This window comes from Lycium barbarum, chromosome 11, assembly GCF_019175385.1.
Source record: "Lycium barbarum isolate Lr01 chromosome 11, ASM1917538v2, whole genome shotgun sequence".
Classification (NCBI taxonomy): domain Eukaryota; kingdom Viridiplantae; phylum Streptophyta; class Magnoliopsida; order Solanales; family Solanaceae; genus Lycium; species Lycium barbarum.
In genome coordinates, this window is record NC_083347.1 from 49,908,944 (window position 1) to 49,934,084 (window position 25,141).

The 25,141-nt window shown below is 37.6% G+C and overlaps 1 protein-coding gene across 8 annotated transcripts; it reads right to left on the reverse strand.

Moving 5' to 3' along the window:
• On the reverse strand, positions 1-25,141 carry LOC132618278 (cyclin-dependent kinase E-1). Of its 8 annotated transcripts, none has more exons than XR_009574041.1 (17): positions 24,727-25,141; positions 23,259-23,369; positions 17,456-17,559; positions 17,323-17,365; positions 17,098-17,196; positions 14,422-14,491; positions 14,224-14,318; positions 14,057-14,090; positions 13,893-13,977; positions 13,713-13,790; positions 11,134-11,181; positions 7,887-7,919; positions 1,809-1,917; positions 876-1,085; positions 688-794; positions 556-570; positions 1-346 (listed from the first exon to the last, which is right to left on the reverse strand). XR_009574041.1 is itself a non-coding variant. In XM_060333349.1 (16 exons), exons 1-15 carry the CDS (start codon positions 24,934-24,936, stop codon positions 726-728), a joined length of 1,398 nt encoding a protein of 465 aa, XP_060189332.1. In that variant the 5' UTR covers positions 24,937-25,141; the 3' UTR covers positions 1-346; positions 688-725. The 8 variants fall into 8 exon arrangements, 4 of the variants coding, with proteins under 4 accessions (XP_060189332.1, XP_060189331.1, XP_060189330.1 ...); XR_009574044.1 differs by having other exon boundaries at positions 1-349; XR_009574042.1 differs by having other exon boundaries at positions 1-354.

A 25,141-nucleotide genomic window follows, 5' to 3' on the forward strand; every position in this document is an offset into this window, starting at 1 on the left:
TAAAGACAAATAAGATGGCATGCTGATACATTGATAATTGGTTGGCATGTCTGATACATTGATAATTGGTTGGTGTACATATTATATGTATACAAACTTTATACATAGAGTATCCAGTCCATATAGAGATAGGTGGCTCATGGCAGAGCTGACCATCAATGATCCGTTAGTGACTGCTGGTATGAAGCAATATCTGATCCACAATGTCAATAAGATAAAGAGTCCCATCCGCAATCGGACATAATAGTGCCGTGCTAGTCAACCCTCTTCAGCTTCATAAATAGCGAGAAAACTTGTCCCTAACATTCAGAATTAACTTCAGAAACATGATATTCCAGAACCCAACCTGCTAAACTAATAAGAGAAAAATTACTGTTATCCACCACATCACAGAATAAAAATACAAGGGCATCTTTACTTCTTTTCTCGTGAACTAAACATGACATGAAATTCAAAAGAACAAATAGTCAGCGTCCCATATGTATTCAAGTTATCCCAAAATTAAAAGGAGAAAAATATGAATTTGAAAACCTTAAGGAGGCTATTGTCACTTGCCTGCTAGTTTCGCCGCTAGAGACAATAAGAGAAGGAAAGAAGAGAAAATCACCAAAACAGGCAATAAAAGATAGGAACTTTCTACTTTCTTCGGGGAAGGGAAAAAAACAGACGAGCTAATACATAATTTACCAGAGTTGCATGTGCATGATTGTCACTGAAAAAGACTTTCAGAACCGTCTAGATTTCTGTTGTGGAGGGTATCCAGGCATTCCCATCCCTGGATCTTTCCTTCTCATCTGCTTGACATCCAAAAGCATCAATCAATTTAGGGATGAGAACTACCAAAAGTATAATAGTACCAGGCTGACAAGAACAACCTGCTGCTGAGCAGCAACACCACGCTGCATGGGCATGTTTCCTGGGTTCATTCCAGCACCCATACCAGCTTGAGAAGCAAGATTATAAGCAGACATGCCCTGAGCTTGCATCCTTTGCATGTTGACCATTTGCATCGGTCGGGGAACAGATCTATTCGGCATAACATGGGGACCTTGCATGCCACCAGATGCTGTATTTCCAGATGATACCTGCTCCAACAAATAGTAATATGAGCAAGATGCAACTGACCAATATGGGGTCATACTAATCCTTCATATAACAAGTTCAGTATCTCAGTACGCTTGAGAAAACTTGTCACCAAGAACACGTCTCCCATTTGAAGGAAAACACAAGTTTTAACATGGTGCTTAAACGTCCAACATAATCATGGCATCTTCCGGAAGTGCTTTCCAAGATTACTCCTCCATAAAACAATTAGTTAACCTTCTTATTAAGCTCTTTCTTATACTTTGGGATCAACATAATTTTACAGTTCAGGAAATCCTCCTTGGTATACATAAATCTGAAATTTGTACCGAGCAGGATCCAGATATATGCATACTTTCTATTTTCCAACTTGGATAACACATTAGATAAGACAGAATCTTAGTAAATCCAGATTAAGCAACTGCACCGAGCACCTATGTTGGCTGAAAGGCAGAGCAACTGTTTCAAATTTATTTAGAGACTCCCATTCTAGCAGAAATGCACAATAACCATTCTAGCTGAACTGCAGAGGAACCATTTCAATTTTACTTAGATAATAGTTTTAATTGACTAGCTTTCTCGAGTTGACTCCTATACTAGCAGTCTTTTTACTGAAATTTAATATATAGGAAATTAGAAATATATCAGTAGTAAATAAACACCAAATCGTAAACAAGCAAGCATGGGGATATGAACCTAGTCGATGTACAGAATTTTATGCTTACTGGCTGAGAAGGTTGAAGACTAATGGTTCCTTCAAAGTCTGTAGTTGTGTCCACTGGTCGAGTTGGATAATTCACAACTTTTTCTCCAGGTTGTGGTGGTACAAGTGCACTGTCACAAATTAAGCAGTTTTAAGGATTAACAGAAATAACTAGCTTAATAAAGGCATAGTAGTCTCCCAGGAATGAAGGAAAGTAAAGCATCCATAAGTGCTACAGCTCCACATTTCAATAACTATAGAAATACCAACAAGTTACCATCCGAAAGTGTTTTCTCATAATGATGGTCGACAAGAATGCAAGGGATGAAATGTTTGTTGTTGAGTTACATAAAGCCAAACATCTTCCACATAGGGTCAAATGGGTTTAAAAAGAAAAGCGATCCCACTCATCATCCTACAGTTATAGTTCTGGGTTAGCTGCTTAGATTCAGTATCAGAACCTCAGTTCGGAAGCCGTTCTCACACTCAAATCGGTATTCAAATCCATGTGTGTTCGGGTTATACATACGAAAGGATAAATTACAAAATTCCCACATAGGTTTTGAAAGAGTATCCAATGGGGTATATAAAGGTTTTGCGCAATTATCCATTGTCTTAAGGATTTGGACAGGATGCTCACATTCTTCTGTTAGGTCAAATAAAGTCTCAAATTGGGCATATAAGGGCATCGGGCCTTTAAAGATTTTGAGTTCGATGCTCAATGTTTCTCAAAGTTGTAATACCTGAATGAGCTCCGCAATTTATTATTATTTTTAATTTTTTTGTGACGAGTAAAAGGAAATTTTATTAATAGATTCAGAACCAATACAGTACTGAAGCAACTACAAGCTATGAAAAGATTGGAATCCTTTAGGACGCAACGGATTCCAAAAACTCTAACACTACATCAGTATCACAGCCGAAATCAGCACTACACCAAACTTAAAGATTTTTGATACATCTGTTTTTCACTAAGTAAACATTTTCCTCTTTCCCATCAAAGCATCTTCGGTTTCTCTCTAGCCAAGTACTCCAAATCAAGGAAAAGGAATAGTCTTCCAAAACTTCCTATGCTTGTTCCTTATCTTCTAACTTTTCCAGGTTCAAAGAACTTGTTTGACAGTTGCGGGCATAACCCACTGAACACAAATATATTGAGAAACATAAACAAGATCTTCTACACAAATCTACAATGTAACAAGTGGTACACCGATTCACCATCCTCTTTGCATAAGTAGCATATGCCACATAGATCGTAACCTCCTTTTGAAGCTTGTCTTGCATCAAACAAGCCACATGCAGTGCCTCCCATCCGAAGCAAGCAACTTTAGTCGGAGCCGCCGATTTCCAAAGCATTTTATACAGGTAACTATCCCCAACTCTAGAGGATTCAGTTTTTATCCTGATCAGTGTCTGATAGCTTGATTTAACAAAGAAGTTAAAGTTCCTGCTTCCCTTCCACAGAAAGGGATCACTCGGTGAGCATACCAGGGAGATGTTTCCAACAATTTCTAGTAAATTTCTGATCCTCTCGACCTCCCCGCCATTAAAGTTTCTTCTAAACAGAAATGTCCAAGCGTTGCCATACCAACAATCAGCAATAACGCAATCTCTAATCAGCGCTATGCTGTACGGAACCACTTATCATTCCAGAATCTTAATTCTCCTTCCATTCCCAATTACCAGCTTAGTATGTTCTTGAATTCATCTCACTGGTTATTTATATGCTTCCAGAAGGCTAACCCAAGGGGCGTACTAATAACAACATAATCCCCACGATCCAGACACACGTAGTTTAGCTTGATACATCTTTCTAATGCCCCTTGTTGTTATCACTCCACCTCTACAGCCATTTGAACAAAAGGATCTTTTTTTTTTATGACCGTGGTGTCCGGCCCAGCTTCCACGCACCTCGACCAATTCCACGAGATACCTGCCACCTCCCACCAGCAACAGGTACCATGTAACTCTATCCACCAAGTTGAACAAAAGGATCTTAATTTTGTAGCCCTAAACCTCTAATACCCATTCCTCTGTTTTCTACTTTCTCCCAGCAGATCAAATGTATTTTCTTTGACATCTGATTCCCATTAAAAACTTCTTAATTTGTCCAGCAGAGCTTCCACTCTACCCGGAACAGGATCACTGACATTAAATAGGTCGTTATGGCATCAAGAACATTATTCAACGATGTCATTCTACCACGGAGTGAAAGATACTGTTTTTCCATGTACAAACCTTTTTCTCGCACTTGTCAATACCTTCCATATGCTATGATCTTTGTACCTTGCCTCGAGAGGTAAACCAAGATACATAGTGGAGAATTTTTCAACTTTGCATCCCATCGCCTAGGCAAAATCTTGAACCAAGTCGCTAACTAGTCCGCAGTTACTGATGTTGAGTCCACATCATTTGTGGGATGGGTACATGAACTCCTTATATGGTCTTGGGCAATCCACCCGTTAAGAGCTAGCTTTTGGAGTAGAGCTAGGCCCAAAGTTTATTTCTTTACATGGTATTAGAACCAAGCGCCATCCCAATTCTTGTTTAATCTGATGTTAGGCCCCAATATTAGATTGTTCACACTCCAGATGTCCAATCCTGGGTTGCGTGGGGTGTCGAATCCCACTTCGTTGGTGGAATGGGTACATGGACTCCTCATACGGTCTTGCGCAATCCTCCAGTCCTGAGCTAGCTTTCAGGGTTGAGTTTGGCCATAGTCCACTTCTTCACAATCGAAAATAAACTATTTTTCTTCAAGTTTATCTAAGTCAGACACAACCTCAAACACAATTGAAAGCCTTTGCAATCAAAGGATCTGCTCCTTATCTACGTCAAAAAGATCAACGTGTCATCAATGTACAAAATAAGAGATTCACACTACCTCAACATTATCCAAAACAATAAATCCATTCGTCCAATTTAACTCCACCACTTTAGCAATCATCCTACGGAGGGTCTCCATAACCATAATGAGAAGGTAAAACGACAAAGAGTTTCCCTGTCTCAATCCTCTTTGGGATAAAAAAATCCAATATGAAGGCCATTGAAAACAATTGAAAATTTGACAGTCATAATGCAAAACCTCATTCCGTCAATCCACTTATCACCAAACTCCATGTTAAGCAACGAATATTAAATAGAAAGGCCAATTGAAATGGTCATAAACCTTCTTCTGATCTAGCTTACAGAGCTTTCTTTTTAGCTTGCTATCTATTAGAATCCCGTGAAAATTCAAGAATAAATGTAAATACAATAGGTAGCTTGATTTACTCCCGTTAGAATAGGAATATGAATAGAATTTGTATATAGTATCCTACATGGAAAAGGATTAGGATGTAGTGTCTATAAATAGGGCTCAATGTAATAATGTAGATATACAATTCAATAATAATATTTTCTCACATGGTACCAGAGCTTTCGTGAGAGATCTATCGCTGTGCAAAATACCAGCGACTCCGGGAACAAGAATAACAATTTTTATTTTTATTTTTTTAAAAAAAAGTGAACAGTACTTTCCGGCATAAACAGTAATTCCAGCTGCAGCTTTGATTTTTTACCAGATTCCGATCGTTGGAACCCTAATCCGAAGACCTCTGTCAGTTTTCCGGCGTGTCAGATCGTCTTTTTTTTCCAGCGAAATCTGAAGTTTCTGACGTGTTTAGAGACAGATCCTTATTCTACAGTGGTCGCCTGCCTAGTCCGACCCCACCCATAGGGATTTGGCCAGAAAATAGTCACCGGAACAGTATTTTCTGGCGGTTCAGTATTGTTTCTGCAGCTTTTATCACTGATTTCAGTCAGTGATCTCTCTTCAATTCAATATGTCTTTCGGGTTTAATATTTCTAATTCCAAACATATGAGAACTGGAAATTCAAGTCCTATGATTGCTTCAGAACCCTTAATAAGGAGATCAGAAAACCGAACATCACAGTCCATGAAGAATCGACGAAGAAGAGGTCGTCTTGGAAGATTTCGACCCAAGTGTAGTTACTGTAATAGGTTTGGACACTCGTGAAGTATGCTATTCTCTGCATGGTCAACCACCCAAGAATGCTCATGTTGCTCAGACTGCCACCACAGGTAATCAACGAGTTTATTTATCCGACGAAGAATATAATGAGTACCTTCAATATCGAGCAAGTAAGCAGACATCTCCACAAGTAGCCTCAGTTCGAACATTCTAATACCGTTGGATCATGGGTTGTAGACTCCGGCGCTTCTGATCATATTTCTGGTGATAAATCGCTTTTGTCGAATATTAATTCTTCACCGTCTCTTCCCGCTATTACTTTAGCCAATGGGATCCAAACAAAACCAAAAGGGGTTGGACAAGATAATCCCCTATCTTCTGTCACTCTAAACTCGGTTCTTTATGTCCCTACTTGTCCTTTTAATCTTACATCTGTCAGTCGTTTGACACGTACCCTAAACTGTGCCATAACATTTCTTGATGATTCTTTTGTTATACAGACCCACAATACGGGATAGGTGATTAGTGCATGATATGAATCAGAGGGCCTCTACTATCTAACACTTACCTCTCCTAATTCCTCCACAGCATGCTCCGTTACAAATCCTCTAGACTTGATCCATAAACGATTAGGACATCCGAGTCCGTTTAAGCTACAAAAGATGGTGCCTAGTTTGTCTAGTCTGTCCAAATTAGATTGTGAGTCGTGTCAACTTGGGAAACACACTTGCACTACCTTTCCACGTAGTCCTGAGAGTCGTGCAGAATCTATTTTTTCAATAGTTCATTCTGATATTTGGGGTCCTAGTAGAGTCGGTTCACCTTTAGGATTTCATTATTTTGTTAGTTTCATTGACGATTTTTCTAGATGTACGTGGTTATTCTTAATAAAAGATCGTTCTGAGTTATTCTCTATATTCAAGAGTTTTTGTGCTAAAATACAAAATCAATTTGGTGTTTCTATTCGTACTTTTCGTAGTGATAATGCCTTAGAATACAAATCCTCCCAGTTTCAGCAGTTTACGACTCACCAAGGAATTATTCATCAAACATCTTGTCCCTACACCCCTCAGCAGAATGGGGTAGCAGAAAGGAAGAATAGACACCTCATTGAGACTGCTCGCACTCTTCTCATTGAATTCCATGTTCCGCTGCGTTTTTAGGGCGATGCAATCCTCACGTCTTTCCATTTAATTAATCGAATGCCCTCATCTTCTATTCAAAATCAGATTCCATATTCCATAGCATATCCTCAGTCATCTCTATATTCTCTTCCTTCTCGTGTTTTTGGGAGCACATGTTTGTGCATAACCTAGCTCCGAGGATAGATAAATTAGCTCCAAGCTCTCTTAAATGTGTCTTTCTTGGTTATTCTCAGGTTCAAAAGGGGTATCGTTTCTTCTTACCTGATCTCCGTCGATATCTTATGTCTGCTGATGTCACATTTTTTTAGTCTCAACCTTACTTTAGGTCTCCTTCTGATCATCCTGATATCTCTGAGGTCTTACCTTCTTTCAATGTACATGATTTTGTATTAACTTCCATACCAAAATCCAAATCTATCATTGAGTTGCGCCCATTCTTGTGTTGGCTTCGGTTCCAGTGATCAAGCGAGCAAGCAAGTCAGAAATCAAAATTCACACCACTACTGCCTTGAGATTCAGGTTCAACCACCATTAGAGAAGCTTCGTCCGTAAATTCATGGTTGTAAGAACTAAAACTTCGAGTATCTATATCAAACAAAAGATACAGAAAAATAAAAAAGAATTGAAAAAAAAAAGGAGGGGAGAGAAGTAACAGGTAATAGTAATAGCAAGTGGGTACTTACATGTACCTGTTAAGTAGAAAATCAAAGACAAATGGCTATATCAGTGAAACTGACAATTTTAAGCATAAAGCGTAGAAAACACCAACATCAAGAGTGGATAGAATATTCTCTTTGTTTAAACTAATGATCAAAAAGGTTATATATGTCTTAAATTTGTAGTATGTGTAAATGGATATTAAAAGGTAAGTCACAAGTTTTATAATACTTTAGTGTTCTAGCATGATATTATCAAACTAGCTTAATGAAACTCCTATAAGTCAATTGTTTGACCAAGAGACTGTGGAAAGCGTGTACTTACTTGCGGCCAGGTAGAGGTTCCATCCGAAAGTACCTATAAACCAGAAAAAGTAGAAAGCTTTAACAATAATACATGGCAAGCCTCCACCCATTATCACAAGATATCAAAAGAAACTCGAGGCCTTCACTTTCCTAGTATAGTTACCATATAGGAAATTGTTAACCAAGGCAAAATAATAAGATTCCTCGACTTCATTTCAAAAGATCATGACAAGTGTTCGGTATAAAAAAGAATAACCCCGCATAATTCAAGGAAAAAATCTATTGGCAAGAGGCCTTGCTCCTGAAGATTAGCTAAAAAATGTTTTTGCCATGGAAATGCAACTAAATAGTGAAAATATGTGGACCAAATACACTCAACAATTGATGGAATAGTGTAACGACCCGTTTGGTCGTTATAGTGCTTTTGACCCATTTACCCCCGTTGACCCTTCCCTGAGCCCTGTTATTACAATTTTGACCCACGGGGATAGGTGGCACGATTCCCGAGGTAATCGGGCGAGTTTTATGATGCCTTGTGAAAAATAGAGCCTTAAAGTGAAAAATAGTTGACCGATAGTTGACTTTTGGGTAAACGGACCTTTTTCGAAAATTCGTCGACTCCGAGAGGTCCGGATGGTTGATTACGACTTGATGGGATGTTCAGTTCGGTTCCTGAGGCATTCGCAAGAGTTTTGAGATATTGTTTGGTAAGTTGGTCTTTGACCATTAGGTGTTGACCCGGTCAAATAGACCTCCGTTGGGAGTGAGACCACGAGTGAGTCCGTAGCGTGTTTTTATGTATGTTTGCATGCCTGGTTTGCATCTGGAAGGTCTCGAGTGATTGTCGGCTTTTGGGAAGAAGTTGGTAAAAAACCAGCAAATTGCTGGTGTCTGATGTCCCGCAGGGGCGAGACTGTGCGCTCTACAGCGGACCGGCCTCGGCGAGGCCTGGTCCGCTGGTGCATGATAGAGGGATTCGTGGGAATCCGCTCTAGCGGACGCGCTGTAGCGGTGTGAGTGTCGCAGGAGCGGTTCTGCTATAGCGGACCATTTCCGCTGCGGCGGAAAACGCAGAAACAGAATGTATTTAATGCTAAGTTAAACCCTTCATTTCCCATTCCCAAAATTATTTCTCCTAAGTGTCTTTAAGGCGATTTGAAGAGGTTCTGGGTGGATTCTTCTTGGTAAGTCTCTCTAACCTTGCTTTCCTTTATTTACCATTCGTAAGCTTGAATCTATGGTGGAAATCTATAGAACTAAAGGAAGAAGATGATTTTAGACCTATATCTTGTTATTTGAATTTTAGTCTTCCAATATGAGATTAATGGATGGATTTGGCTAATCTAGGCATGGAATTTCATGAATTAGTAACCAATAGGCTTGAATCTTCCATTCTAGTTGAGAAATTGAAATGTTGAAAGTTAGGGTTTAATAGTTTATATCCAAATTGGGGGTTTTGCCTTGAACGATGAAATTGACCAATACTTGAGCTAATTTAGCAATTGGGGAGTAGAATTGAACTTCTAGAACGTTTGGGTTACTTATTCCACCTTTGAAATACTCGTTTTACCCTTTTGGGCCCGTGTTCGCTCTTTTACTTAGTTGATTTAGATTCAAACAAATGTATATCAATATGGATACCGTTGTGCCTCATTTCTAACTTAGAATTCGATAATGGCTAGACTTTGAGTATCTGGAGGCTCTTCGGAAGGGCAAGGCTCATATTTGATTGTTCGTGGCTCTAGCTCGACAGCGAGGTAGGTTACAGCTTACCTTTTGGTTAGACTCCAGTTAGCGAAGCATATGTGGAGTTAGTTATTATTGAAGAAAGCATGTTACGCCTTCGGGTATGAAGTTGGGATGGATTACTTAGGATTGGTACTGTTGACTGATTTGTGGGCTTGATGCCTCTTTGTTGTGTATTGACTTGTTGCCATGTGTGTGATATTGGACTTGACACTTAGTTGCCATAGTATGATTGTTTTACGGTTGTCTCTCACTTATCTTGACATTATCATGGATAGAGGGAGAAATTTGACTTGATAATGATATTGTGATATGTGTGGCACGATTGGGATTGATATGATACACTTGATATTGTTATTATGCATTGCATTCATCCTCATTTTCATCATTTTCATGATACATTGATATTACCGGTGATTGGTGTTGATGATGATAAGTGAGAAGGGAACATCCGAGATTCTTTGGACATACTTGATATAGTAGCCATCTCTGGGCTCTATGCGGAATGGCTAGTGATATGGAACCACCTCTGGGTTGTGTGCGAAGTGACCGGTGCATGGACTTCGCGGGTCCCCCATGGGTCATGACTATCGAGACATGGAGGTATTCTGTCCGTAGCATGTGTCTACGAAGACTTACATTTGGCCAGTGCATGTCATTGCATTGCACATGCATTCATTACTTCATTCACATATTTCATGGATTCTTTCTTGATATTCCTATCACTTGTGATATTTGTTCTTGGACTGTGTTGTGGTTGTACTTGATTGTGAGCATGTCTATTCTTCAGTTCCTTTCTTTATATATGTTATCTAACTATTGTCGGCCTATGATACCTACCAGTACATAGTGTTTGTACTGATACTACCTTGCTGCATTCTTTTCTGAGTGCAGAGTTCGTGACAGGCTCTACTTCTACCTCTCGCGAGTGATTCTGAGGCCCTGTTTTCGAGTGTCTAGGTGAGCATCTGACGAGCCGCTGCCCGGAGACTCATCTATCTCTGTCTTTACTTTCTTCCATTCAAACAGATATTTTATCATTTTGGACTTGTATTATTAGACATTTACTTAGATGCTCTTGTATGATTCAGGCCAGATCTGGGGGTTGTATTTAGATTCCGCACTTATGTTTATTTATGATTTAGACTGCTACTGCTTCCATTTATTTTATTGTTATTTGGATTACTGATTAAGGGACGGGTTCGCCTACCAGGTGGAAAAGGGTAAGTGCCCACATGACTAGTGATTTGGGTCGTGACAAATAGGAGGACATCGAAATGGTAAACTTTGTTATTTGGGCAGGTGACAACTGACAACAAAATAATAGAAAAGTATAGAAAAGTAGTTAACTTTGTCTATTCTTATAATTAGAGACGTATAAGATAATCATGTAGTGAAACCATTTTACAAATTTATTTTGTGAAGAAATATGTCAGTCATATTCAAAACCATTTGTAAGTGAATCACACAGTAGTTCAAAGTGTGTGTGTGAGAGAGAGAGAGAGATAGAGAGTTCATACTCATGCTCGAGAGCTTGAGTTGCTGTTATTCTTTTACGAGGATCATATCTGCATAGATGACACAAAAATATTATATTGATCTCAATTAAATAGAAGCTTGTGGAATATAAGTAACATAATAACAATTGGGAAACTAACATTAGGGTATAAAACTAAATGCTTGTATTATAATTCAGTAAGGAATTCTTTTTAATAGAAGTGTATTGTGTATAGCATCAAAAAGGTTCTCCAAGATAAGTATCTACAACTACGAAAGCTTCCTTATCTCTATGTAGGGTATTGACAAACTCAATCATATGGCCTATGTCACTTACAATTGGATTTTAATACAAAAAGATATAAGCAATGAGCATGTACATTTCTATAAAGTGAAATTGCTCACTCTATGTTCTATAAATATTTTTATAACAAGTAATGATCATAACATGACCGGATATGTTATTTGTTGTCGGTGTGGTTAGCCAATATTTTTTCTAAACCGTGGTGTTCAGGCCAGCTTGCGCGCACGTCGGCTAATTCCTCGGAATACATGCCACCTCCCACCAGCAACAGGTACCAGATGACTCTATCCACCAAGGCAAGGACAGATGGGAAGAAATCACCTAGTACTTTTGTCACTGCTGTTTATGAATCTGAGACCTCATGATTCTCAACGCACTTCATTTGACCACTAAGCCACACCCTGGGGTGCCAATTTATGCAAGCTTCGTATGACAACTGAAAATCATTGGAATGTAACAATCAGCATTCTAAGGTACATCAAAGGTTCGCGAACAAGATCCGTCTTATGAGGATATAGGACTTGCAAGTATTATTGGGAATTCCAATGCAGACTAGGTCAGATTTCCTTTAGACAAACAGTTCACTCCATGCACTATGTTTTAATGGGAGGAAATCTAGTATTTTGGAAAAAATAAAAAAGCAAGATGTAGTACTAAATCAAGCGCAGAGGCAGAATACTGAGCAATGTCTTGGGCAACATGTGAACTTATATGGCTAAAGCAACCTCTCCACGAGTTGAGGTGTGCAGGTGATGCACAATGAAATTGATACTGTAACAACCAAGCGGCAATACACATTACTTCGAATCTGATGTTTTATGAACAAATGAAGCATATAAAAGTATATTGTCATTTTTTTCCAAATAATATTGAATCAAGGGGCTAGTTAGCATATACTCTTACAAGATGACTTCTAGGCTTCAAAATGAGTATACTTTAGGCTGATTTTATTTATATACGGTCATTTAGCCTGGTGCTAAGTGGCTACTTTTGTTAAAAAAAAAAAAGAGTATACTTTAAGCAAGTTAGGAGCATACATTATGTACATTCTAACTTGAGGGACAGTGTTAATAATTATTGTTAATATTGTAAAGAATGGGTCGTGGACCTAACTCAATCCCAAAAGCTAGCTCATGAGGGGAGGATTGTCCAAGATCATATAAGGAGACCACCAATCCCATTAACCACCAATGTGGAAATTCTTCACACCCTCCCTCACGCCCAGGGCTGGACATGGATCTTGGGCCTAATTCAACCCCAAAGCTAGCTCACGAGGGGAGGTTGTCCAAGACCATACAAGGAGACCACCCATGCCATTAACCACCAATGTGGGACTTCTTCACAAATATAACAAGAGTTTATTTCTTGTAAATACGTAAAAGGCTTAGACTCCATGTGATTATGTAATTAGGAATCGGAATTACTTTTTGTTCTTTTCTGGAATACTTGTAAACACTATTTAATCAGTTTTCTAATTGAATGAATAATCAGCCCTTGAAATGTTCACTGATCACCCCATGTTGTTCCTTGTCCAAATACATTCGACAAATATCCCCTAATTGTCTAAATAAGCTCCACCATCACAGGTGGATAGGGGGCCAACAAGCTTACCGCTATGTTGTCATCTTATGACCCAATTCCACGAATCCTTTTTGAAAGATCATCAAGATAGTAACTAAAGACCATCAACATGGTAACTTAAAAGCCTCACCCTTCCATCTTTGCCCACCCAAGACGACTCTATCAGCTTCTGTCTTAATGGAAACAAATAACAATTATGGCATCTCCTAGAGTTGTCACTTCCATACCAGCCCTAACCTTCCATGCGCTGGTTGCTCAGTGATGGATTTTGCTAACCCCAATCCTTCTATCCAGCTGATTCAATCTTTTTTCCTCTCTAATTCCCTTGTTGCCACTGAAAACATAAATTCAATGCCGGAAGTCTATGCCAAAAGTCAACCTCAAAACTTAGTGTAGGCCAGGCTGAATGTCTCCATATGTTTCTTGATTGACATCTTGGCGTATTTTTCTAGATAGGGAGAAGTTCTCTCTAAGAAACAAAAGTCACATTACTGAATCAGCTAGACTCATTTTCACTTATATTGTTCCCATTCTTGTCTTTATGATTATATAGGTAATTACATTGTGTCATTATGTGTAAGCATACCACCTGTAATGTCAAGGATTAGCACCTTCTAGAAATTTAGTGTGCATACCATCATCTAGCAGGCGTATTGGCATATCATATCTAATGCATTAAGAATTCAAAGTTGCATTAACTAAGAAATGAGCACATACTCAAGCATCTTAGAAAGGAGGTCGTATGCAGGACTTTTGGGAGACAGGTGCAAAACACTATAAAGTGCAGGATTGTCACTGCAAAGGAAACAATAAAAATTTAGAGAAAACTCCAACTGCAAGGCAAGGATAGCAAGAAAAAGAAATTGTTAATGCTAAAAATAGCATGAATGAACCTACTACTTATGTCCTTGAATACGTTGCACATCAGATTGCCAATGCGGAAGGTTTGCCAGTGTTGGCCACTTTTCTGGTGTGGGATGACCTGACACAGTATGAACTTAAGCACAGTGTTCAAACCAAAGTAAAAGGAACAAAGAGAATATACAAATATTTATTCTCACCCAGAACCTTAAAAATCTTGTCCAGTTGGTCAAGCTACATTACGAGAATTGTGTATTAGATTATTAAAATAAGGAAGTTACACGGTAAAAGAGATCAAAAAGTACGCTATTGAACCTCCAAAAGGAAAAGCATGAAACACGATATTGGAGAGTATAAAAATATTAACCTGGAATGGGTTTGGTGTGCCTTTTACTTCTTGCCCTTGAAATAGTGGCTTTAGAGTAAGAAGCTCAGCAAATATACAGCCAACAGCCCACATATCTACAAAGACACATTTTTTCTTCTTGATTGAAAAAGAAGAAAGAAAATGCTTACTTATTTAGAAAAACTATTATTGAAGTTCAAAAGCGCCAAAGGGACATACCAACTGCACTTGTGTAGTGTTTTGCCCCAAGGAGTAACTCAGGTGCACGATACCAGATAGTGACTACAACCTGTATTACCCAATGTACAAATTTTCAGAGTTACTACAAAGCAGTGATGTCCAACAAAGAAAAGAGAAAGAAAGGAATAAGGAATCATCTTTCTTGTATTTAACTTCCACTCCTGCAGCTTAATCAAAAAAGCAATCTGTATCAAAATCCAGGACCGTTGAGTTTGTAAGTAACAGAGGAATTACCACAGCAGATGCTGTGACAATCAGAAGAAATGCGATGCTGGTCAGATCTATTTTGGTCATTCTCAAACTCTTCAAATTATTCTCAGTTTTAACACTGCCCATTTTATTTTAGTAATCCATCCCATCTTCAGCATTAACACAAAGTGGGCTCAACAGATCAGTCATATCGACTACATTAGGAATATATGCATAAAATGCATACTATATATATATATATATATATATATATATATATATATATATATAACATGTGAGTCAGTGTAGAAGAATAGATGTCAGCTGAGGAATGAGGATTGAGGGCCTGTCTTCGTTTTTTGTGAATTGTACCAAAGAGAGCCCTATTACTACAAATAAATGGGTGTTATTTGAAGAGCCATACATATTTGCCAGTCCTTGCTGTAGATCAAGGTAGCATACAAGCATCAATGACATTGGGACCAAGCCAAAGCTCTGGAGACTTGCAAATGCTCGTCATACAGTGATTAAAACATCATTATATTTGGTGAATTGATATAGAAAAAAATTGGAAGAAAAGCCGAACACACTATTTGGATCGTCTCCACGAAGATCTCCACGTTTCTGAAGCTGGAGGCCAGCAAACATCTCCACAAAATGCAACCGGCTGTACGCTTTAAGGTTCGTCAGAGCTTAACAATTTTGGGATATTTCCTTTTTAGGCATAGTTAAAGACTTACCTAGTCTAGATACTTTTAACTAAGAGTAGAAAAGAGCTTTCCTCCTTGATGAATATTGAACCAGTGAGAATTGAGATTTCTCATTGTTGCTTCAAGACAAATCAAGGGAGTTTTCAAGGGGATTACTGTCCTCTAGAGGATTTCCAATAAGGTTTGGTTCTAATGTAGCTTAATTAAGGCATTTATTCTTCAATATCTACCTTTTGCTTCCAATTGGGTCTTATCTAAGTTCCTTCTTATCTTTAATTCTTGTCTTTCCTATTTTAATCTACATCAATCCTCTACTCTTACATATAAGACTTGTATAGCAGGGTTTGCCCACAACATCAAAAAAAAAAAAAGGACTGGATTTTCAACAATCACATTTTTGGTTCCACCATCCATGGACCAAAAGTAAAAACATCGAGCATCAGATAGGTTATTAATAAGACTTTAATATACCAAGGGATGCTTTTGATAGTCTTAATCTTAGTTCTCTCAATGTTGAAGGGGTTAAACATTTTCCAGATTGGCATTTACTGTTACACTTTGGGACCAACTTGTTTTGGTTTCAAAAACTAAAGCAGGATGTTACAAAAAAAAAAAAAAAAACTTGGCCTATTGGTTTCTATATCCAAGAACCGAAAGAGCAAGTCAAAGTTATTTCTTTTGGCTCCAACTGTTGGGCTGTTTCTCAAATTTCTTGAGTTTCTCCTTGGCCCTTTGTTTGGGGGAGAGGGGGGAAGAGAAGGGAGATATGAAATTCCATCCAGAGATTAGCTAGGTTTAATCTCTTCCTAACATTAATGTATTAAGGATTTAGTGATATTTTTCACAAAAACACAAACACAACTAAATCCAAATTGTTAAGAATATCAGATCATATTGTGTACCAATTAGGATTAGTTGGAATTAATTAGATTGATTCTTTCTTGTAATCAAGTAGTCAGAATATTTGCTTTCCTTTTTTAGCACTTGTACATTCACTATTTAAACCCAATTGCTTGAGGGAATATTTAGGCTACATGTTGCTCAATTCTCTCTTTCTCTTCTTATCTTCTCAGAAAGTATTCACAATTACTTTTTGAAAACAAAAAAAAAAAGATTAATTTAAAACCAAAACAAAGAATGAAGAAATCCAAATAACACCAAAAGAACAGCAGAATAAACACTACTGAAAATAGTGAGACTTCTTGCTCCAATATCAAGCTGCCCCAGAGCGAAGTGGTGCACCAGCACCAGCACCAGTAAAGCTCTTTGATGGATTGGAAACCATAAATTGCAAAACCTTTTGAAGAGAGAAGGATAAGAGACAAGGAAACAATGGAAGTTTAACAGCAGTTGATGTGGAGTAGCTTTTTCTGGATAACTATGGTATCTGGGCCAAACGCACACCTTGAATGACCCACTAAGTATCTGCTACCTCCCAGCAGCACAAGTACCGGATAACTAGTTACGACCCATCAGCACATCCTTCCCATCAAGGCTTATACAATGGGTACCACAAAATGTGTTTTTTTCTGCTTAGATTTGAACTCTAGTCTTCCACGGTCCAATCCAGCTCTATTAACCGCTAGACTACACCTTTGGGTGCCACTTGACAAAAAATAGCTTACGCTTTTATATATAAGGTGTAACTACTCTACTGGGCAAGGGGATGCAGAAGCACCATCCACAGCAGTAATCACAAGCTAAACCAAAAAGAAGAGCTGGAGAAACTATAGTTGCAATAACAGGTGCATCTCACCCCATTCTCAGCTAATGGTTTCAATGGAGCTTGATAAATTCTTGCAAGGCCGAAATCAGCAATTTTAATAACTCCATGTTCCTCTCCCTCGCCCATGACCTGTAAAGGGAAGTGGAGGATACAAAATCAGGAATGCTTTCATTACAAGAATGTCGTACGACCCAACGCGACTATAAAAAAAAAAGTAAAAAAAGAGAAATTAGGATGGACAAGCCAGAACCATACCAAGATATTTGATGGCTTTAGGTCTCGGTGTACAATCCAATTACTACAACAAAATGCAAATGATAACGCTAATGAAGGCGGTATAAGAATCTAATTATAAAAGTAACAAGGAAATCTAATAAACATGTCTTGCCTGTGAAGATAATTGAGACCATTAAGCAGCTGCCATAACAGAGACTTGACAGTGTACTGATTGATTGCCTGATTGACCTTGTCTCTATGATGTCTGATAATTTCCTGATGTCAAATGAAGGTTTCAAATGGACAATGTTGTTAGAGGAAAATTGCGCCCCCCCCCCCCCCCCCCCTCTGTCAACACATAGATAATCAAGACATTAGGGCCAAAAGATACACCCATATTGTTCAGGAAGGGAAAGATAAGGGTAAAGCACATAACTAGCATTATCTTTGCATAGAAGAGTGAAATCTTCTTTTTTTTACCATCACGGATTAAATTAGTTAAATTTACTGATGAAATTAAGAGGTCATTCATTTCATTAATCTTAAATGTTCGCACGGAGTACCTAGACATGTGTGGCGTGTACAATACACCTAGACATTCTCGCTAGACATTTAGAACGAATAAGACAAACTTCTCTGGGCATATGCAACAAAATAAAATTCAAGGATCATTTTATTTACTAAAGATAATATATTGTTTTGGTCTAACGCTGGACTAATATCCCTCTTTGGTTTTACCATAAAAAATTAAATAACGGAGATTAGTTAAATTGACTGACGAAATAAAGAGATCATTTACTTCGTCAATCTTCAAAGTTTGGATAACGTACCTAGACATCCTTTTCATGTACAATGAATCTAGAGAGTCTCGACATTTAAAACGGATAAGGCAAACTTCTCTGGACGTATGTAATAAAATGAAATTCGAGGATCATATTAGATACTTAAGATAAAGTGTTGCTGATGACAACATAACCACAAATTTACATAATTAAGAAGACCAGAAGACTTAATGAAAGTTTGACCGTTTCTGACCACGGTTTTGACAAACATTGACCACGAGTTGACAAAGAGTTGAACATCATTAGAGTTCCTGGGATGACCCACATGCCCCTTTAGCCTTACAATTCATTTAGTTATATTAGGGCTTTTATTATTTTAAAGTACTTGCCATTGGGCCCAAGCCTATTGTTTAGCTAATAGTATATAAGTAATGTAGGGCTTTACCTAGATTTTATGGATTGTTGATGAAGAACTCTCTTGAGAGAAACTCCCTTTGTGAAAATATCCTTAACCTCTTCAATTGAACCTCTCTTCAATTTCTTCTAGTCACTATGAGATAATTCAACTTACCAACCAGCCGCCTATATCCTCCAATGGCTCCTGGATAGCTCAATGGGCAAGGATGTAGCTATAGAAGCCCTAAGAAGACCATCATCAAGGTCCCGGGATAAGGAGATGCAAGCCAAGGTTATTGGGAATCTACTATGTATACGGGGGTACCATATATGTGAGGGACGACCATATATGAAGATACCGGGGTCTTAGATAGCGGCGTGCATACTTTGGAATATACTAACTTACCGTACTGATACCAAAATTTTCAGCACCGCAATACGATATTTGGTATGCATATTTAAAAAGCTTTGTATTCGGTACGAGATTCAGTATTTTCAAAAAAGAAAAAAAAATTGAAGCTGAATACCATACCGAAATATATAGTTGCATATACAATCATTATATATTATACTATTACATCAATAATAGAAATATTCTCTCAATCTAAACATAAGCTAATAAAAGGTCTAAAAGACTAAATTTAATTGATCAGAGATTATTACAAACTTATAATATAACATTAAATTTGATTAGTACTAACAAAATGTTTATAAATTAAATATAAAATAGCACTAGTACAAATCAGATCTCATTAAATGCCATCTTGAAATTGTTGCAATTTTTATTTAGATATTCAACTTAATCTTGGGTATTTCTTTTTTTTTTTTTTTTTTTTTTTTTTTTTTGATAAAGGGTATTTCTTTTTTATTATCTTTGTATTTATGATTTATTTTTTTGTTAGAGTTTTCTACATTTTTTTTTTTTTTGAAATTGGTAACTGTAGAGTTTTCTACATTTTTTATTCTTACTTGTTAGATTACGTAAACTTTATAGTGATTGTTTGTCTTGATTGAAGTGTCCCCTCTGTGATAATCAACAAAGGAAAATATTTTGTTTCCTTGAATATGTATGTATGTTGAAGGTGTTAATATGATATAATTGAGACGTTCCTTGAAAGTCGAAGTCATAATTCTCTGCTATATATAAGTCGACATCGAACAAACTATGAATACTGACTTACCGTACCGCACTTTACCGAAACCAACCTTAAAATGCCGAGCTTTTGTATGGTAATGGTATAGTTTTTTAAAAACCGGAGTTTTCAATACCAAATTGTTCCGTACCATGAACACCCCTATGCTTAAAAGGGGGGCTTAACATCAGGTAAATAGTGAATTAGGATGAGTCTGACTCTGATACCACGATAAGAAATGAATTTTGGTATCAGAGTCAAGACTCATCCTTTTCACTATTTACCTAATGTTAGGCCTCTTCGTTGGGGATGAGGTCTTTGATCTTCTTATATGATCTTGTGCAATCCTCCCCTCATGAGCTAGCGTTTGGAGTTGAGTTAGGCCAAGATCTATTTCATTAACATGGTATCAAAGCAAGAACCGTCCTAATTCTCATTTCCTGATGTTGAGCCCCATTTTAAGAATAGCCCACGCACCAGATGTCCATCCCTGGGCGAGAGGGGGATGTGAAGCGCCCCACATCGATGTTACAAGGGATGGGTGGTCTCTTTATATAGTCTTGGGCAATCCTCCCCTCCTGAACTAGCTTTTGTGGTTAAGTTAGGCCTAAGATTCATTTCTTTAACATGGTATCAGAGCAGGCAGAGGTTCTGGGATCAAATCTCACTGCCAACTATTATAAAAAACAAATCCACGTGCTTGGCCCATGAAAAAAAAATCAGGCCTGCACATGAGGGGGCGTATTTAGAATATAATTAAGTAAATAAAGTATGCTCTAATATCATGTGAAGAATGGATACAAAAAGACCACCTATCGTTTTTTTTCATCCGATGTGGGACTCTTTAACATCCCACCTCAAGCCCAGGACTGGACATCTGGAGGATGGGCTATTTAATATGGGGGCTCAACATCAGTAAAGAAGAATTGGGATGGACCCTTCTCTGATACCATGTTAAAGAAATGGATATTGGGTATAGGCCTAACTCATTTTGGGGTGAATTAGGCCCAAATCCATTTGTTTAATAGTTATATTCCTTTAGATGCTCATGATTGGTCTTACTAGATCTCGAGGTTTGTATTTGGTTATTTTCCGCACTATACTAGATTCATTCTTATGGTTTTGACATGTTTTTTTTTGCCAATACAATCGTTTATGTCTTATAAGTATTAAGTTGAGGGTTTTCATCCTAATTGGGCTCACCTAACGGGTAGGTAGGTGCCATTGCGAGTTAGACAAATTGGGTTGCGACAATATAAATGTGGGAAGAAATAAATATTGTTGAAGAGTGTTTGTTTGAATTTGTGTTGGCTAAAATAATTTGTGATCCTCTCCCTTGTGAGATATTCCAATGCATTATTCTTATAAGGCTCTTTTGATTGTAGGCTAAGATTTGAGGCCAAATCTTTTTAAGAGGGGGAGAATTACGACAACATAACCGTGAGCTTACCTTATTAAGAAGACTGCAAGACTTAATGAAGGTTTGATCGAGCGTTGACCAAGTTTGATCGGTGTTAGCCACAGGTTTGTCCAATGTTGACCAAGATTGAACTACCATTACAACTCTAGGGTTGACTTAAGCATGGTCCCACATGTCCCACTAGCCTCACAATTCATTTAGTTAGTTTTATTTTAAAGTACTTGGACTTGCCCAAGCCCATTATTTAGCTAATAGTATAAATAGAAGTAATGTAAAGTTTTGCCCGGTATTTGATGGAGTATTGATGAACTCTCCTGAGGGAACCTCGCTTTGTGCGAATATCCTTAACCTCTTCAATTGAGCCTCTTTTGAATTCTTGTAGTAAGTATTGATGTATGAGTTCAATTTCTCCACCCCTGGATTATATTCTTGTGATTAAATGCTAATTAATAGGTTACAAGTCTAAACTTGTGGTTGACTAATTGCTTCGTCTTCCAGAATCTATCATTTCTTTCCAAATTCTACCTCTAATTTCTCATTTCTTCAGTTTTTTAATTTCGTGCGTTAGTTCAGTCGTCAGTTGTTTTTGTCTGAAACTGGTCTCCGACTTTATGCAAAGGAATTGGAAAGCTTTGATGACTAGAGATTTTTTCTTTATGTTTTGCTAATGATGACGAGACCTTGTCATTATCTATTGTTTATACCATGTTATATAGTCATCCCACTTAGGTTCTGCAAGGGGTTATGAACAAGTCTAGTATTACTGAACCCATCACTTTAAGGTTTTCATTTGGATGCTCAAACTCTTTCACATGGTACAAATATTTTTTGGCATGAATCTCGCACTCGTGGCATTGCCTTAATTGTCATGCGAAAATCCCAAAATGGGGTTACACGTCATGAAGGTGTTGAGTTATATAGTTCCCCAACATTGACTCTTCTATAGTTTAATTTCCTTTAGCTTGTAGATAGGGGTGGCAAAATGGATAAAATTTATGGTTATCCGCCCGATCCAACCCATTTAAAATGGGTCCAATATGAGTCAACCCATATTATCCACTTAAAATATGGGTAAAGCATATACAATTATCGCTATTTCCTAGAAACTATATACATAGTAAAGCTAGGAATGAGAAAAGTGATATGACACCTCTCATATGTGAAGAAACCTATATATCTCTTTTCTCAGTTTTTGCCTTTTTATTCTTATTTTCCATCTGAAAATGTAGAAATTTAAAGCCACGTTTATATGTTGCCTTATTAATTCTATTTATTACTACTTTCTATATAAACAACAGTTTCTTCCATTATAAATTACCCAAAAGAACTGTTTCATGCTGTTATTAAATCTCAATCAATACCGTCACCAGTTTTTGTACTGCATTGGAATTCCAACAATCTTTATTTGCAAGTACTCCAAAAGTCAGTGTTAAGGAAATGTTCCTTAACTGATATAAATGATAAACGAAATGGGGAAAAGCTGCACTCTCGCTTTCCCAAGAATTAATATGAACCCAAATTCCCAATTTTGGCTCGTCTTTTATCACCCATCAATATGGAAAGTTAAAGTAGTAGCTTTGTGATTCTGTAATAAAAAGGTCTTAGACCAAGAAAAATTCTATAATGAAAAGGTCTTGGACCAAGAAAAAATCAAAGAAAGGGAGAGAAGAGAAGTTATGGAAACAAGACAGAATTCTCCACAAAGTTTTTATTATCCAAATTTATTCTCTCAATCAGCGCAAGGAAGAAGCTTGAGATTGTTGTTTTTGCTGCCCGTGTACTAAAAGCACAGATCCGCTAATATTAGCCTGGAATTAGAAAATTAGGGATTTTTTTTTTTTGAAGAGGGAGGATTTTTATTCCATGTAAGCAATGCTCCCAATTTGGGTCGCTAAAAATCTGAGCAGCTTCAGCTACATGAAGCCAGCCTCTTTGAAGTAATTCTGGAAAAAAAGAATATCCATATATGGGCGGGTCGAGTAATTGATTCATTTTTATTTAACCCATTTTCAACCCGCCCATATCCGACTTGACCCCCCGTTTGCCACCCCTACTTGTAGACATGCATTTTCTTTAAAATGAAGAAATTTGAAGAAAAGAAATAAAGTAGAAATGTAAACATTTTTGGATGGGGATATACTGTAGATTACGGTTTACAGAAGTAACATAGTTTGATATATTCTGCATATTGGAATAAAATGTATAAGAGTACTTTGTATACTCAAGTGAAGAACATATACTCACATAGAGGTCATGCTCCGCATAGTCAAAAGCCAGATAGAGAGACATATCTGCCTGGTTGATATGCACATTGACAAGCTTTACAACATTCTCATGGGATATCTCCCGAAGCAACTGCATCAAGATTGTCGTTGTTAATGACTGGATACGAAAGTCTCAAAGGAAAACAAGGTACATTTCTATGCTAGGAACGAAAAGCTTAAATTGCCGCAACTATGTTGGCCTTGCTAATAGGAAAAGCTTAGAAAATAGCATGAATTAAGCACTAACAGTTATATAATGAGAAATGGAACATGACAAGCCGTCGCCCAATCAACCTGGTATGCAACTTATTTACCAGCTCATTAACAGAGACTATTAAGAATGTAATTTCAAGTTAACAAATAAACTTGTATGTATCACTAACACGAATGAGTTTACCCAAAGAAAAGAAGAGAAAGGTAAAAGCATAGCAAGTATTTCATATCAAACAGCTTTGAACTTTTACACAACTCCGTTTACAAACTAATCCAACAATTAAAAGAACAAACAACAACAACATACCCAGTGTATTCCAACGAATGGGGTTGGGGGAAGGTAGAGTGTACGCAAACCTTACCCCTACTTCGGCTCAAGCAACACATAACAGGGCAGTTTGAAAAAGACAATACAGAAAGTAAACAGGCATAGTAAATACACCCTCTGTCCCAATTTAAGTGTCTTAGTTTGACCGAGCACAAAGTTTAAGGAATAAAAAGAGACTTTTGAATCTTGTGATCCTAAGTTAAAGATGCTTGAACTAAAATGTCCTTTGAATCTTGTGATTTTACAGTTGTCATGTAGGATGTTTAACTGTCAACTTACTAAATATAAAAAAGAGGCTCTCTTTCTGGGACATACCAAAAACGAAAGTCAGACACTTAAATTGGGATGGAGGGAGTAAGAGGGTAGTAAACATAAAAAGATTTTGCTTTTCATCAATTGCGGTGAACACACACGCATGAAGGTGAAACTATTCTAGCTATCATGCAAATCCCACAAGCATTTGGTATTTATCCAACAAGGAAGGTGTAACACTGAAAGGTAAGATACAGCAGAAAGCAAAAAGGTATAGATATGGTTCTACTTGTTCCTTTAGATATTAACATTTCAAGTATTTAAATCTCCACAAGCTAGGTTGAAAGATGTATAATAGTATATCATACACTCTCCTAATTTCCATGAAAGTGGCGTACTATCCTAGTTAATTCTTCCTCATAAACTTGGTGCCTATGTTACTAAAAGTGAGACAGAGAAGTACAAAAGAAACAACATAATGGATCAAGTAATTAGAAGCTTAAATTCGATAGCTAGCTCCACAGGAGAATTCAGGAAGATTTCTCAGTTTCGAAGTTGAAGATTGTGTTTAATGGAGAAATATGCAATTAGACCTTAGATTAATCCAACAAGTTAGAAATGAATTAAGAAATGAGCGGGGGAAGGGGGCAGAGACCATGATTTCGCGAATGGCGGTGGGGGAAACGCCGTCACCATCCTTGGATTGTTTGAATTTTTTGATAGCAATAGATTTGGAGCGGTTAGCTTTGATCTTAGCCAAGAAAACCAACCCATAAGTTCCTTCCCCTATTTTCCCTATTAAGTCGTACTGTTGCAGCCACTCTGGCCGATTGCTGCTATTCCCTCTCGCGTTCCCATCTCCCATGCCGAATTACTCAAAAAAGGAGGGTTTTAAGACTTAAGCGAGAGAGGAGTTTCTTGTTGAGTTACTACTATTTATTATTTATTTATTTAGAAAAGAAAAGAAAAAAAGAACTGAATGTGAAATGGAATCGGGTCGGCGGAGTAAGGTGGGGTAGAGCCGCAAAGCGGAATGATGAAGTTTTGTGGGAGTTGGGGGGAGGAAATAG

What these genes read in the sequence shown, in the direction of transcription:
- LOC132618278 (XM_060333349.1), bottom strand. Translation starts at nt 24,936, where the DNA reads ATGGGAGATGGGAACGCGAGAGGGAATAGCAGCAATCGGCCAGAGTGG. An exon ending in GGTCTCAATTATCTTCACAG is followed by an intron (nt 17,366 to 17,455) that starts GCAAGACATGTT and finishes ATTTTGTTGTAG; the next exon opens with TAATTGGATTGTACACCGAG. An exon ending in GTCTTCAACCTTCTCAGCCA is followed by an intron (nt 1,086 to 1,808) that starts GTAAGCATAAAA and finishes TTGTTGGAGCAG; the next exon opens with GTATCATCTGGAAATACAGC.